This window comes from Cantharellus anzutake (genome assembly GCF_015039405.1).
Source record: "Cantharellus anzutake strain C23 chromosome Unknown EI90scaffold_16, whole genome shotgun sequence".
NCBI classification, from domain to species: Eukaryota; Fungi; Basidiomycota; class Agaricomycetes; order Cantharellales; family Hydnaceae; genus Cantharellus; species Cantharellus anzutake.
The window spans coordinates 494,193-505,085 of NW_024066966.1; the positions used below are offsets into that span (position 1 = coordinate 494,193).

At 49.9% G+C, this 10,893-nt stretch overlaps 6 protein-coding genes and 1 non-coding gene across 7 annotated transcripts; 4 read left to right on the plus strand and 3 right to left on the minus strand.

Moving 5' to 3' along the window:
- Window positions 1-62: 62 nt before the first annotated feature.
- Window positions 63-135, plus strand: EI90DRAFT_t108. The gene has a single exon. It is a non-coding gene; the product is annotated as a tRNA-Thr (tRNA).
- Window positions 78-2,125, plus strand: EI90DRAFT_2993863 (uncharacterized protein). The gene is made up of 7 exons (XM_039056156.1): window positions 78-379; window positions 437-677; window positions 745-964; window positions 1,013-1,106; window positions 1,160-1,289; window positions 1,349-1,386; window positions 1,446-2,125. Exons 1-7 carry the CDS (start codon window positions 358-360, stop codon window positions 1,775-1,777), a joined length of 1,077 nt encoding a protein of 358 aa, XP_038917780.1. The 5' UTR covers window positions 78-357; the 3' UTR covers window positions 1,778-2,125.
- EI90DRAFT_3050780 (uncharacterized protein) lies at window positions 1,863-2,840 on the plus strand. Its single transcript, XM_039059783.1, has 2 exons — window positions 1,863-2,214; window positions 2,387-2,840. The coding sequence occupies exons 1-2, from the start codon at window positions 1,929-1,931 to the stop codon at window positions 2,554-2,556; spliced, it is 456 nt and encodes a 151-aa protein (XP_038917781.1). The 5' UTR covers window positions 1,863-1,928; the 3' UTR covers window positions 2,557-2,840.
- Window positions 2,571-4,838, minus strand: EI90DRAFT_3050785 (uncharacterized protein). Its single transcript, XM_039059784.1, has 3 exons — window positions 4,338-4,838; window positions 3,361-4,273; window positions 2,571-3,282 (listed from the first exon to the last, which is right to left on the minus strand). The coding sequence occupies exons 1-3, from the start codon at window positions 4,803-4,805 to the stop codon at window positions 2,771-2,773; spliced, it is 1,893 nt and encodes a 630-aa protein (XP_038917782.1). The 5' UTR covers window positions 4,806-4,838; the 3' UTR covers window positions 2,571-2,770.
- Window positions 4,839-5,390: 552 nt separating this feature from the next.
- EI90DRAFT_3288318 (uncharacterized protein) lies at window positions 5,391-6,744 on the minus strand (the record flags this gene model as incomplete). Its single annotated transcript, XM_039067108.1, has 4 exons — window positions 6,097-6,744; window positions 5,931-6,020; window positions 5,782-5,863; window positions 5,391-5,713 (listed from the first exon to the last, which is right to left on the minus strand). Coding segments are annotated over exons 1-4 (936 nt in total), but the record flags the coding sequence as incomplete, so codon positions are not given.
- Window positions 6,745-6,973: 229 nt separating this feature from the next.
- EI90DRAFT_3050793 (PLC-like phosphodiesterase) lies at window positions 6,974-8,861 on the plus strand. Its single transcript, XM_039059785.1, has 4 exons — window positions 6,974-7,274; window positions 7,339-7,453; window positions 7,573-7,973; window positions 8,149-8,861. The coding sequence occupies exons 1-4, from the start codon at window positions 6,993-6,995 to the stop codon at window positions 8,803-8,805; spliced, it is 1,455 nt and encodes a 484-aa protein (XP_038917784.1). The 5' UTR covers window positions 6,974-6,992; the 3' UTR covers window positions 8,806-8,861.
- A 1,060-nt stretch (window positions 8,862-9,921) lies between these two features.
- EI90DRAFT_3050798 (uncharacterized protein) lies at window positions 9,922-10,761 on the minus strand. The gene is made up of 2 exons (XM_039059786.1): window positions 10,039-10,761; window positions 9,922-9,982 (listed from the first exon to the last, which is right to left on the minus strand). The coding sequence occupies exon 1, from the start codon at window positions 10,676-10,678 to the stop codon at window positions 10,094-10,096; it is 585 nt and encodes a 194-aa protein (XP_038917785.1). The 5' UTR covers window positions 10,679-10,761; the 3' UTR covers window positions 9,922-9,982; window positions 10,039-10,093.
- Between the last annotated feature and the right edge of the window lie 132 nt (window positions 10,762-10,893).

Genomic DNA, 10,893 nt, shown 5'->3' on the forward strand with positions numbered 1-10,893 from the left:
GAGGAATCTAATGTGCTAGGCTAAGTATTGCAGTAACATGAATTCAGTCCCTGTAGAGGTTGTCCCCGCTAGCTCAGTTGGTAGAGCGCGTCACTAGTAATGACGAGGTCAGTCGTTCGAGTCGGCTGTGGGGAAGTTTTTTTTGTCTCCTCCCCGTCGGCCGCTGTCAAACTGCTTGCTTGCTTGATGATGATGATGGTACCCCGGCTGATGAGAATGTCACCTCTTGCTCTGAAGAGTCGTCTCATCAGTTTGCTTTCGGCAACTTGCCAAAGCACGAGACCGAACTCGGGTCCGGAGGGCGGAATGTGTTGTACAGTACCCCAGACTTAATTGCGATTCCCATCACTGGCTACGATGGAGTCCAAGTTCATTTCGTGTCAGTTTCCTCGTTCTATACTTTGTGCAGAATTGCTCATTGGGTGACCTTGGTTAGACAAGTCTAAGTACTTCCCTCGAGGGGTCATCGGCATCGTCTCCGGACAGGAGGTTCACCCATGCGTGGTTGGGGAGAACTATGTCGATGATATGTATGATTTGGTAGAGGATTGGGATGCGATCGCTCCATCGTTGAGGCGAGGCAAGCCAAGCGAGCTCGTAGCTAGCGTCCACATCCAGGCCCCGTTCGTGGGTCGAGATGTCATTGGCATTGCGAAGAACTTCCGCGACCACCCGAAGTATGTTTCTTCCACGATCGCAGAAATATCTGCCAGTTTATGATGTGTCTGACTTATCATTGTCCAGGGATGGCGAGCCGGCCCCTCAGCCACCAACGTTCCCGATGTTCTTCACTAAGCGAGCGACTTCGATTATCCCGACTGGGGCGGAGATATATCACCATTTAAACGTCACAAAGGAAATCGATTACGAGGGAGAAGTGGGAATTATCATTGGGAAAGGAGGCTTTGGCATCCCCAAAGAGGAGGCATGGAAACATATTTGGGGGGCGACCATTGTTAATGATGTAAGTGTCCCCGTGCATTGCCTATGATATGTCTGACTCCTACATTAGATATCAGCACGAGACCGTCAGCGCGATCATAAACAGTTTTATATCGGCAAGTCGTTAGATACATTTTGCCCCATGGGTCCGTTCGCTGTCCATAGTAAGTCAAATCTAACTTTCAGCCCCAGCTTTGGTACTTATGATCCCACGCAGGGTCTGCACTTGATTGGGATAACCTTCTTCTCGAAACTCGAGTGAACGGAGAAGTGAGGCAGCATTCAAAGACCAATGACTTGATCTTTGACATCCCGACTCTGGTCGAGACTTGTTCCATGGGAACAACGTGAGCCCGTTTTAGTACTTTCCAAACTTTGCTGTCCCTCATCAGCCACTTCATGGTAGTCTTCAACCTGGTGACGTGATTGCTACGGGTACACCAGGCAAGCCATTGATATCACGATGCTTTACGCCTGAACTTACCCCCCCCCCCCCCCGTTAGCTGGCATTGGTAGCTCTTTCAAGCCTCCCGTGTTCCTTAAACCTGGCGACATCGTTGAGGTTTCTGTGACCAACCTAGGAACGCTCAGGAACCCCATTTCCGCCCGAGATGCGCCGCCACCCGCCTGCAATCCAGTACGCGTTAAGAAAACTCCGCTCTTGTCCCCAGCAAATGCCAAAGAACACGCTGTGCCGTACAGATACACCCCAACTGTTCTGAAGAGGGGGTTTGGTTTTGGAAAATCCTCCTTGACACTACCTGTCGTTTTTGGGTGGGGATTGCTTGCATGTGTATTGCATATCGTCGTTAAGTCTACGCACAATCCACGCTGATTTTGCATCATTATCCAACTGTATCAATACTCGTTCGTTTCTTGTGCCAATTTCATTCCTCCGTGGCTGTGTGCACTGGGTCATACTATTCCCAAGCTCTCACCAGGTCCCCATTGTGGCATTCATACGTTCGACCCCAATTACTGTCGACATGTCCTCCCCAACACAATTGCCTATCCCAGCTACCAATGAAGGGACCTCGCCGGCATTGACGGGGGGCTCAAACATAGCAGGGGAGCTACTTCGAAATGACGAATTTCAATTGTACGACCTCAAAGTCGAGGTGGTTGTCGACCAGGGCTCTGGTGAACCTTCACATAGCGACACAAGTGCACCACCTCGTTTGCTATGTGGAGCACATGTTGGCGATTATTTTACACTTGAAGGAGAGATGCTATATTTACCTCCAGGGCAGGGCATCTCGATTTACTCCCTGGGTAAGCTAGTCCAGTTTTCATATTCCCCACTAAATGTTCTAAACCCACGCATGAAAAACTCACACACATTCGGAATCTCATTCTACTATCTCATACCATCTATCATCATCCCTGGGGGCAACAACGGAACCCCGAAATACGCCTGGGTTGGGAAATGGATATCCCATAAAAGCGAGCGTCCTTCCCCTTTTGGCGGCAAAGCAGCGTCCAACCTCCCACGCGGATTGGATGACCACGGATGCCCTGGTCAAATGTCCGGACCCAAACTGTCCTTCCTTGTTGAAGATCACACGCACCGGAATAAGAACTTTCCGGCATGGCGAAACAACACTTGTCCTCTAGGATGATCTATTAATGCTGCGAGCTAACCTCGTATAGGTCTGCTATTACTCTCTGTACATACGAGCGCGTGGGGATATGAACTTTTCGGCTAGGTGGAGCGACCTTGTCCTTAGAAAATCTATTTCTACAGGCGAATCCCACTATGTGGGTTCACTATTGCTCGCTGTACATACGAAAACCCAGCATATGGACGGGATCACATACAGTTGGTCCATTAAAGCAGCCAATCCGCCACAGTGGTTCCGGCTTCATCGTGAGCTTCTCGAATCTCCAAATCAAGTACCGGGTTAGGACCAAAATTTACGACGAAGGGTTCCTTCAAAGCTTCATTCCCGTTCGCGCCTTTGGTGTTGGTACCGCCTGATGTTGACACGTCTATATTGGATGAAATGTAGAGAGGCGAAGGCGGGACCCCATCAAGTTCGTCCGAAGAAGTCGTAGAAACCTTCAGAGATGGTACAGGAGGCAGTGGCTTGTCCGTATCCCCAGGAGAAGCCTTCCTACTCGACATACGACGAGCATTAGAGGACCTTGCGGTCCGGTTCGACCGCCTCCGCAATGAACGCACGGAGAACTTGTTGGGGCCACCCATGCGCCTCCATTTGGACATACTGTAGTGGCGGATAAAAACGGAGGCAAGCACGTAGTGCAGAACATCATGGGCAACGAATGAGTCAAATGAGAGTGGCGGAAGGATGTGGTTCTGGTTGGGACAGGTCGTGCGTCCTGCGTTTCTCTCTAAGTGACTTCCCGTTTCTGGCGAATTTACGAGATGAAGATGAGCTCTTCAATGATCGTGAAGACGAGATAGTGCAGTAGCAGCCCTTGAGGTCAGAGGAGCAAGAAGCTCCTCCCGAGTACCAGGATATCGTGCCTCGTACTTCGGTTTAAACCTCTGCGGGGAGAGTAGAGAGATCTGCGGAGCACCATTAGAAGAAGACTCGTCCACAGTCTCTGCTGAACACTGAGCGAACAGCGAAGGGGATCCCTCCGCGGTAGTGCTGCACGAAACGACCTCGGGAGAGTTGAACATCGGAGAACAGTTCTGTGGTCCAGCTGATAGAACCCGCACCTCGATCTGATCGGATTTAAACGCTATCCTCGGACTTCGAGACAGGTTAAACGAGGAAGACATTGAACGTGGTTGAGCTTGATCACTGGGACCCTTTCTAGACAAGAATGGTGATGATGAAGAACGTCCAGCATGCCGGTGACCCCAGAAGTTCACGATCGAAGGTGTTTTCGTGACGATGCGAGAGAGTTTACGACTAAGCGACTTCTTCCCCGGTGCATGGCCGAGCAAAGTTGAGCGGGGACGAGACCCGACGGTGACTTCAACGTCGCCATTCTGTGGAGCTACCTCCCCAGTCTTGGAACCCAGTGCCAGTGGGCCATGATCAGCTTCCGCGGGGGCTAAAGATGTCTCACACGCAGTACGATTCTCACTCTCGTTCGTGGTCTGAAAGAGAGACAAGAACATACCTGAGACGTCTGGCTCCCCAATGACGCCTCTGAACTCGATCCTTTCATCCTGATCATGCCTTTTCTCGGACTCCTCGATGGAGTCTTTGATAGCGGCCAAAATGTCTCCGAAGGGACCGTTTATCTCCTCGGCTGGGGGAGTTTTGAGGTTAGATAACCCTGTGAAGTCGTTGGGGCTGGTATCATGGATGCTCCGAAGGGGCTGCGTAACGGAGGGAGCCGGTTTGTGGAGAACCTGAACGAAGCAACCAGGCTCACGTCAAAACGACCTTAAACGAATCAAAGGTAACACAACATACCTTCTTCAGCCTTGACCGTCCCCTCGGAGGCTCATCCTCTGACTTGGTCATATCAACATCCAAGGTTGCACCTACTCTTAGGAACCCACACGTCTTGGTACGAACGCAAGATGAGTCTTCCCCCAGAATTTTTCCACTAAAACCATCCTCATCAGGAGGCGTAATGATCAAGCTCGGTATCTCTTGCCGATCTAATTGAGGAGCCTTGATTTCAATAGCGCAGGAAGTACCGAGGGAAGATCGTGAAGGTGTAGGCGGCCTAAGTCTCGGGGTGGTTTTCACTCCCGATGCTTTGCTGAATTCGGGAATAGCACTCAGGGGAGGTGTCGGCGGTCTGCCATAGAAGGTAGTCTCGGCATTGTTGACACAAGGCGCATGCCCTGCGCTTATCACCCTTCTGCTACCATCATTCATCCCCATCCCCGTAGGAGTGCCATGCCGATACTCAACATGGAGAGACATAGGCATGGAAGAGTGCCTTAGACTCTTGCGCTTGGGGTCGATCCGGGAAGGAAGCGCTGTGAGCTTGGAGGAGATGGATAACGGCATCTTCAGTCTACGATGAAACGCTGTGAGGCGGGAAAAACGGTAAGAGGAACGAGAGTTTTCATGATAATCAGAGGTGCGTCCTTTAAGGGAACACGAGGGGGTTGCCTACTCGACGAGACAAATGACACAAGCAAGAACCCGTGTTCGATGTGAGTCAATGCTCACGGCGTCACATAATAGTCAGTCAAAGTGTTTCTATGGGCAGAGTCTATTACTCTAAAGTCCCGAGACATCGAGTCTCGGCCACACAATATGACATCTCTTCTCCCTTGTTCATTTCCCGTCTACCCAATACATGTAAGTACAGAAAAAGTAAAGTAGGAACAGTGATGTCAAACCACTTCAAAAGACAATTAGAACGACCAGCGTCGAGATGAACAGTAGCAAGACCAGACCCGGCTTAATGCAAGCATTATGGCCGAAGTGCATCGTGGAGCAGTCCAGCGCACCATGAGGGTGGAAACGAAAGGAAGAACAAAAAACAGGCTAATAAGCATCAAATTTCCACTGGATTCCACTTATCCTTCCCTGATCTGCGTCCCCCAGCATCCCGAATGTTGTCCGGGTCACATCAATGTCGCCGATCCCCTTACACCCGGCACACTCGTCGACAATCTTGACCCCGCTCACGCTCTTCCCGTTAGCAGGGTTTGTGATGGTGACTGTCATTGGCAAGTGGCATTGGACCTTAACTGAAGGATCGCATGATGGGATGCCATCACCTCCGATCCAGACAGAACCTACTGATGAGGTGATTGCATCATAAAATAGGCCGGCGCTGTTGAGGGCTTTGCGACCTGGGGTAAAAGGACCGCAGATAGGGTTCACTGAGTCAGGAGACGAAGACCACAGGTCAGCTACTGGCTACGATGGAAACCGGGGGACGGATACGCACGGGTTGGGTTGGAAATAGCACCTGGCCAAGAGTTATAAAGCAGGTGAGAGACCGCTGCAGTGAGCGTGTCGTCTGTGTACGTCTATTCAGGCAAGAACTCTAGTCAGAGGAGGAAACCCGGAAATTTTGAATTGAGAATTAGGACTCACATCGCCGCAGGCAACAATGCCCGTCTCGTAGTATGTTAGATCGCCAGTGTACGTCTTTTGGAACGCCGGGTTATTATCATTGTTCAAGGCCTGCGTACAATCATCCAAGGGCAGGGTCAGGTTGAGAACAAAGAAGAATGCAGTAAATCGCAAGTACTGTACAGACCTCGGAGATGGAAGTTAGGAACGCATCGGTAGGACTGGCTCTTGTAGCCTCATACGTGTACCCAGACTGAGTCTTCGTCGGCCAATACTGAGGGATAACCTTCGTTGGAGTGTTTGAGGGAGATGGCGTAGATGAGGTTGACGTTCCCGGGTCATAGCCGACATTCCCTGGAACGGTAAAACTAGTCGACGTCGAAGCAGGAGGTGTGGATGACGACGACCTCGCGGCACATCGTCGAGCAGCACGGCCTTGAATGGACCTCTGCAAATTCCCTGGAGGTGGAGCTCGCGCGAGAACAGGATGGTCATTGGTGGCGTTGAACGCGGAACGGTGACGAATCACGCCATCACCGCCTCGGTGGCGAATGGCCATGATGGGTGTTGCATCAGAGACTGAAATGCAGAGAAGGATGAGAGCAAGGAGAGATGTCGGAAGACGCATCGTAGTCGTTAACTGGCAGCGGTGGTAGTAGCAGGGGGTAGCTGTGGACTCGAAAAGGAGGGAGTGCAGGTTGAAAGAAAGGTGATGGGTAGATATACTTGTCGGTCAGGGGGAAAAACTTTCCAGGTAGAGAGGGAGAGGTCAGGGAAAGAGGGGGATGACTGAAAGAGAGAATAGCGCCCTCGAAAATAAAAAGGGTGTCCTTGGTCGGATGGGTGGCGGGTAAGTTTGTGGGGGGAAAGAAGAAATATGAGTGACCTTGATGTTGAAACGAGGGCGGCCACCCTCCACGTGACATGGAATGAGAGGCACATGTTAATTCAATAAGGAATATACAACAATAACAGTCGCTTACAACCCAATTACTCTATTGTGTTCGATTCAATTAAATGATGGGAGACACACTGCCACGCGGATAATCCCACTACTTTCTTCGCCGATGACCACAAGCGTAAATGAGGGGCAAACTCCAAGACAAAGAATTCATCGTTCGAAATGCTACCCAGCACCCTATTTCTGTGCAGGATACCTCAGCAGCAGTGGTCTCTTTACTACCTGGGATACCCACCGCAGTCACTCTGAATAGCCGTGCTAAGCATGTTATCATTGTTTGCAACGACAAAGATGGGCTGAACATCAACATTGCTGTTCCAATAACCAAAGCTCTTCCACTGAAGCGACTAGAAAACACGGCGTCAGATATGCAACCAAGCCCCTATGTGGTCTATTCGTTCATGGTAGAGATTACAATCAAGGGCTGACACGCGAGCCGAACGCCACTGACGGTTCATACTCGCACAGGAAGAAGCATTGGACTCAAAACAATCGACAATCCTTGTTCTTCCAAGGCGGAATTTGTCTGCTTTCCTTGGAGATTTTAACGATTTCGTTCCACTCTCTTCTCTCCTCTTGCCGGGTACGTATATACGTCCGTTCACACTTTGTTGACACTGAATTAAATCTCACTTTCAATGTCAACCGCTAAACATGGCCACAAAAACGATATTCCACGATGGCCTCGATACATGAACATAGGAACCCATGACTCGGTAGCATATTATGGCTACCCCTTTTCTCAGTGTCAATCCCCAACATTCCCTCTACCCACCCAACTCCGCTCTGGAGTTCGCACGCTCGACATCCGCCTCGCCGTCCTTCCCGTAAAGGCTAAAGACCCTAAGACAGGTAAACGCATCACCAAACCCACCCTCGCTGCCTTCCACGGTATCATCTCCCAGAGAGTTTTCTTCAGCTCTATTCTTCACGTCATCAAAGAATTTCTCGCGGAGAATAAGACTGAGTGTGTTGTAATGAGTTTGAAGCAGGAAGATGGCGCGCGGACGCCTGAGGCGGTCTTCAGCCGGTTAGTAAAAGAAGAGGTGTATGCCGACCGAAGTCTCTGGTTCCTGCAGAATCGAATTCCAAGGCTCGGAGAGGTGAGTTTAACCCTTCATCTCCTCTCGCTTTTTTCCCCTCCGCATTCAATCTTAACCTGTCCCCGTTTTATTCCGCTGTGTTGAAATGTTCTCAATACCTACCACCCGCATTTCATCGAACATTCAACATTCTTTCATTTCCACGCTTCTGCGTTCTTTCGCGTAACATCCAAAGGTTCGGGGAAAAATAATTCTCTTCAGCCGATTCAGAGACGTGGGTGCTGACTGGCCAGGAGGTGACGAGCACGGGTTAGGCCTCCACCCAACCACCTGGCCCGTTAGCCCAAGGGAGGCCTTCCAATGGCATGCACGAGATCATACCCTCGTTCAAACTCACGATTGGTATAATATCGGCTCCTTCCTATCAACACCAGAGAAGTTCACTCTCGCTACCTCGAATCTCCTCGTACCATCTACTTCCCTTCCTCCCATATTCCAAATGCCGAGCCAAAGAATTTCGTTCATGTCCGCGTTTACGTTTCCACTCGCTCTACCACCTCTCATCGCGCTTGGCATCAAATGGGGATTTTTCGGATGGAACGGCGTTAATCAGAGGCTAGCCGCTTGGCTTCTGCATCGCTTCACACGCGAACATGAGCGTGCGGCGAATACGACGGTGGCGGAGACACGGTTCGAAAAGGAGCAGTCGAGTGATAATATTATCGACTATTCGGGTGAGATCAAAACGCGAATAAAGGGGATCAATACGGCGATGGAGGCCGATGACAGGGAGTATGATCATGAAACGAAGGTGCGTGGATGGATTTTGCTCGATTTTGTTGATCAGCCTGGGGATTTGTTGCCTTTGCTTGTGGAATGTAACTATCGTTAATATTAGTCGATTTGTGTTAATAATAGTGTCACAATGGTATCGCATCGAGACTTTGACCGCAGCAGTGTTGTTGATGAACATTGATATATATCAATGAAAGAAAGACACACCCATACAGGATCATTTGGCTAATATACAACGGCTGAAATCTGCATACATACTTAAGCCCAAATCATCTGTATGCAGTAAAATCATTTCTACCACTGCACTACATAGCTCGACCAACAACCGGTAACGCGTGGACGCGAAGTCTTGAATTGAATTAAAAATTAATACAATTAGATTGATCGACAGTGTCCGGCAACTCCCGCATACCGTGGGAACCGGTTGTTACAGGTACGACGATCTCCTGGACATCCCATCAACCGTGGCTGCGGGGTCGGTTTCTATGGCTTCTACAGGCGGCGGCAATGACACTGTCCAGATTCGAACTGTCCCACCAGTAGCCAACATGAATTGATCCCCACCAGCATGATGTTCACGCCACACAATTCCGCTGGTGCCCATTGTCTGAGGTGTGTAAGGCGTGAAAAAAACCACCCGTTTGGTGATCCCAAAGGTGTATCTCAACACAGGCAATGGGGAAAGTTGACTTGTATCACGAGAGTATCTCGCGCTGATTCAACTGTCGCAGGGTACATGTCCAAACCGAGCAGGCCAATCCCTTTGGGAGTATTATCTGTGACAAACAAGGTGCGGTCGGCCCCATCAGTCTTTATATCGAGAAGGGAGTGTGGAGACTTGGTTTGGACTCCATTCAGTGACATTACTTTCCGGTAGTAGACCGGGATCCACTTCGTCATCATAACTGATTGTCAAAAATTCACCGGACATTGACAGGGGGCTATGTACTTCAGAAACTGGGTCGACGATGGGCGCCTGACTAGATTTGCATCAATCACCAATCACCAATGATTAAGGGACCTGACTGATACATGGCTCCCCCTCCAGACTGTTCAAATCGTAGACTAAAGAAGGATATCGTTAGGGCCAGATCCTGCATTATTCAGTCAGGGCGAACCGGCTTTTCGGGGCCGACCATTTATGGGTTGCAATGTGCCAACAACGACAAGCCTACTTTTGGAGATTTTGTTCATCAAACGCGTCGCATTAAATAAAGGACGAGAAACACACTTAGTTGAATCTCCAGTAACCGCAAGACGCATCCGCTCCAAGCGTAAATGAAACCCGACCATTGCCTTTTCCTATGTCCTGACCGAAAGTTCAAAAAAGGACGCAATCCATTGGTCGGACCCATTTAAAGACAGATTGTTTATCTGCAACAGCGCTATCTGGCATCCACCAAAGACTTGAATGTCCCGACGCTGTGTTGTCCTATCCATTGTGTCACGTCAGTCCCGATGTCCAAATGCATGATACACACCTCCGCCTTCCACATTTTGATACGGCGAGTCGTTCGTGTCAGCATTTGGTGACACCACGCGATTTGACTATAGGTATCATTGCCATCAAACGTTCCTGCAGGCGTCACGATTGATGGATTCGCTGCATGGATGACTGGATGACTGTTTTTCGCTCCCATGAACATACTAGTAAGAGGGTGAGCGTGGATGGAGACGTCACCTCTATATTGCGTCAGTGACGTTGACCAATACTGCAGATCAGCGCAGAAGGTTCCGATTGAAGGATTCGTGTTCTCGCACGGAATGTCAGGAATCAGGTTCAAGAACGTGCCAAATTCCCAGAGTGTGCATGCAACTTGTGATTGTAGCAGCTCAGGGATCTCATCCCCATCACCTCTGTCATCATGGACCCCCGTTTGAGAGTGTGCTGGCCATAATGCTACGTTGTTTGTAGGGACAATATCCCCGGTTCCTTGAGCCTTTCTAAGAAGCATAATTACGGGGCCCATTGGAACTCAATGAATCCCCAACTTCGGGTGGGAGGTATTCTTCGTCTTGAAATTTGATGCCAGCGAGAGCGACCGCATTATCAGTAGTTTGGTATCAGAACTTGGGGGTCTCCAGGCCAGAGAATGGGCCCGTTGAATCACTTTTCGTGCCGCCCATATTCGATGATCAATCCTCTGTTCGGAACCGTTGACAGGCTTTGAGCAGATGCAGAATG

Coding starts and splice junctions, on each gene's coding strand:
- EI90DRAFT_2993863 (XM_039056156.1), top strand. CDS start 358: ATGGAGTCCAAGTTCATTTCGT. Junction 380..436: donor GGAGTCCAAGTTCATTTCGT/GTCAGTTTCCTC, acceptor GACCTTGGTTAG/ACAAGTCTAAGTACTTCCCT. Junction 1,107..1,159: donor GGGTCCGTTCGCTGTCCATA/GTAAGTCAAATC, acceptor GATCCCACGCAG/GGTCTGCACTTGATTGGGAT.
- EI90DRAFT_3050780 (XM_039059783.1), top strand. CDS start 1,929: ATGTCCTCCCCAACACAATTGCCTATCCCAGCTACCAATGAAGGGACC. Junction 2,215..2,386: donor CATCTCGATTTACTCCCTGG/GTAAGCTAGTCC, acceptor ATCCCATAAAAG/CGAGCGTCCTTCCCCTTTTG.
- EI90DRAFT_3050785 (XM_039059784.1), bottom strand. CDS start 4,805: ATGCCTATGTCTCTCCATGTTGAGTATCGGCATGGCACTCCTACGGGG. Junction 4,274..4,337: donor GACGGTCAAGGCTGAAGAAG/GTATGTTGTGTT, acceptor TGCTTCGTTCAG/GTTCTCCACAAACCGGCTCC. Junction 3,283..3,360: donor GGCTGCTACTGCACTATCTC/GTCTTCACGATC, acceptor AGAGAAACGCAG/GACGCACGACCTGTCCCAAC.
- EI90DRAFT_3050793 (XM_039059785.1), top strand. CDS start 6,993: ATGAGGGGCAAACTCCAAGACAAAGAATTCATCGTTCGAAATGCTACC. Junction 7,454..7,572: donor CTCTTCTCTCCTCTTGCCGG/GTACGTATATAC, acceptor ACATGAACATAG/GAACCCATGACTCGGTAGCA. Junction 7,974..8,148: donor GAATTCCAAGGCTCGGAGAG/GTGAGTTTAACC, acceptor TAACATCCAAAG/GTTCGGGGAAAAATAATTCT.
- EI90DRAFT_3050798 (XM_039059786.1), bottom strand. CDS start 10,678: ATGGGCCCCGTAATTATGCTTCTTAGAAAGGCTCAAGGAACCGGGGAT.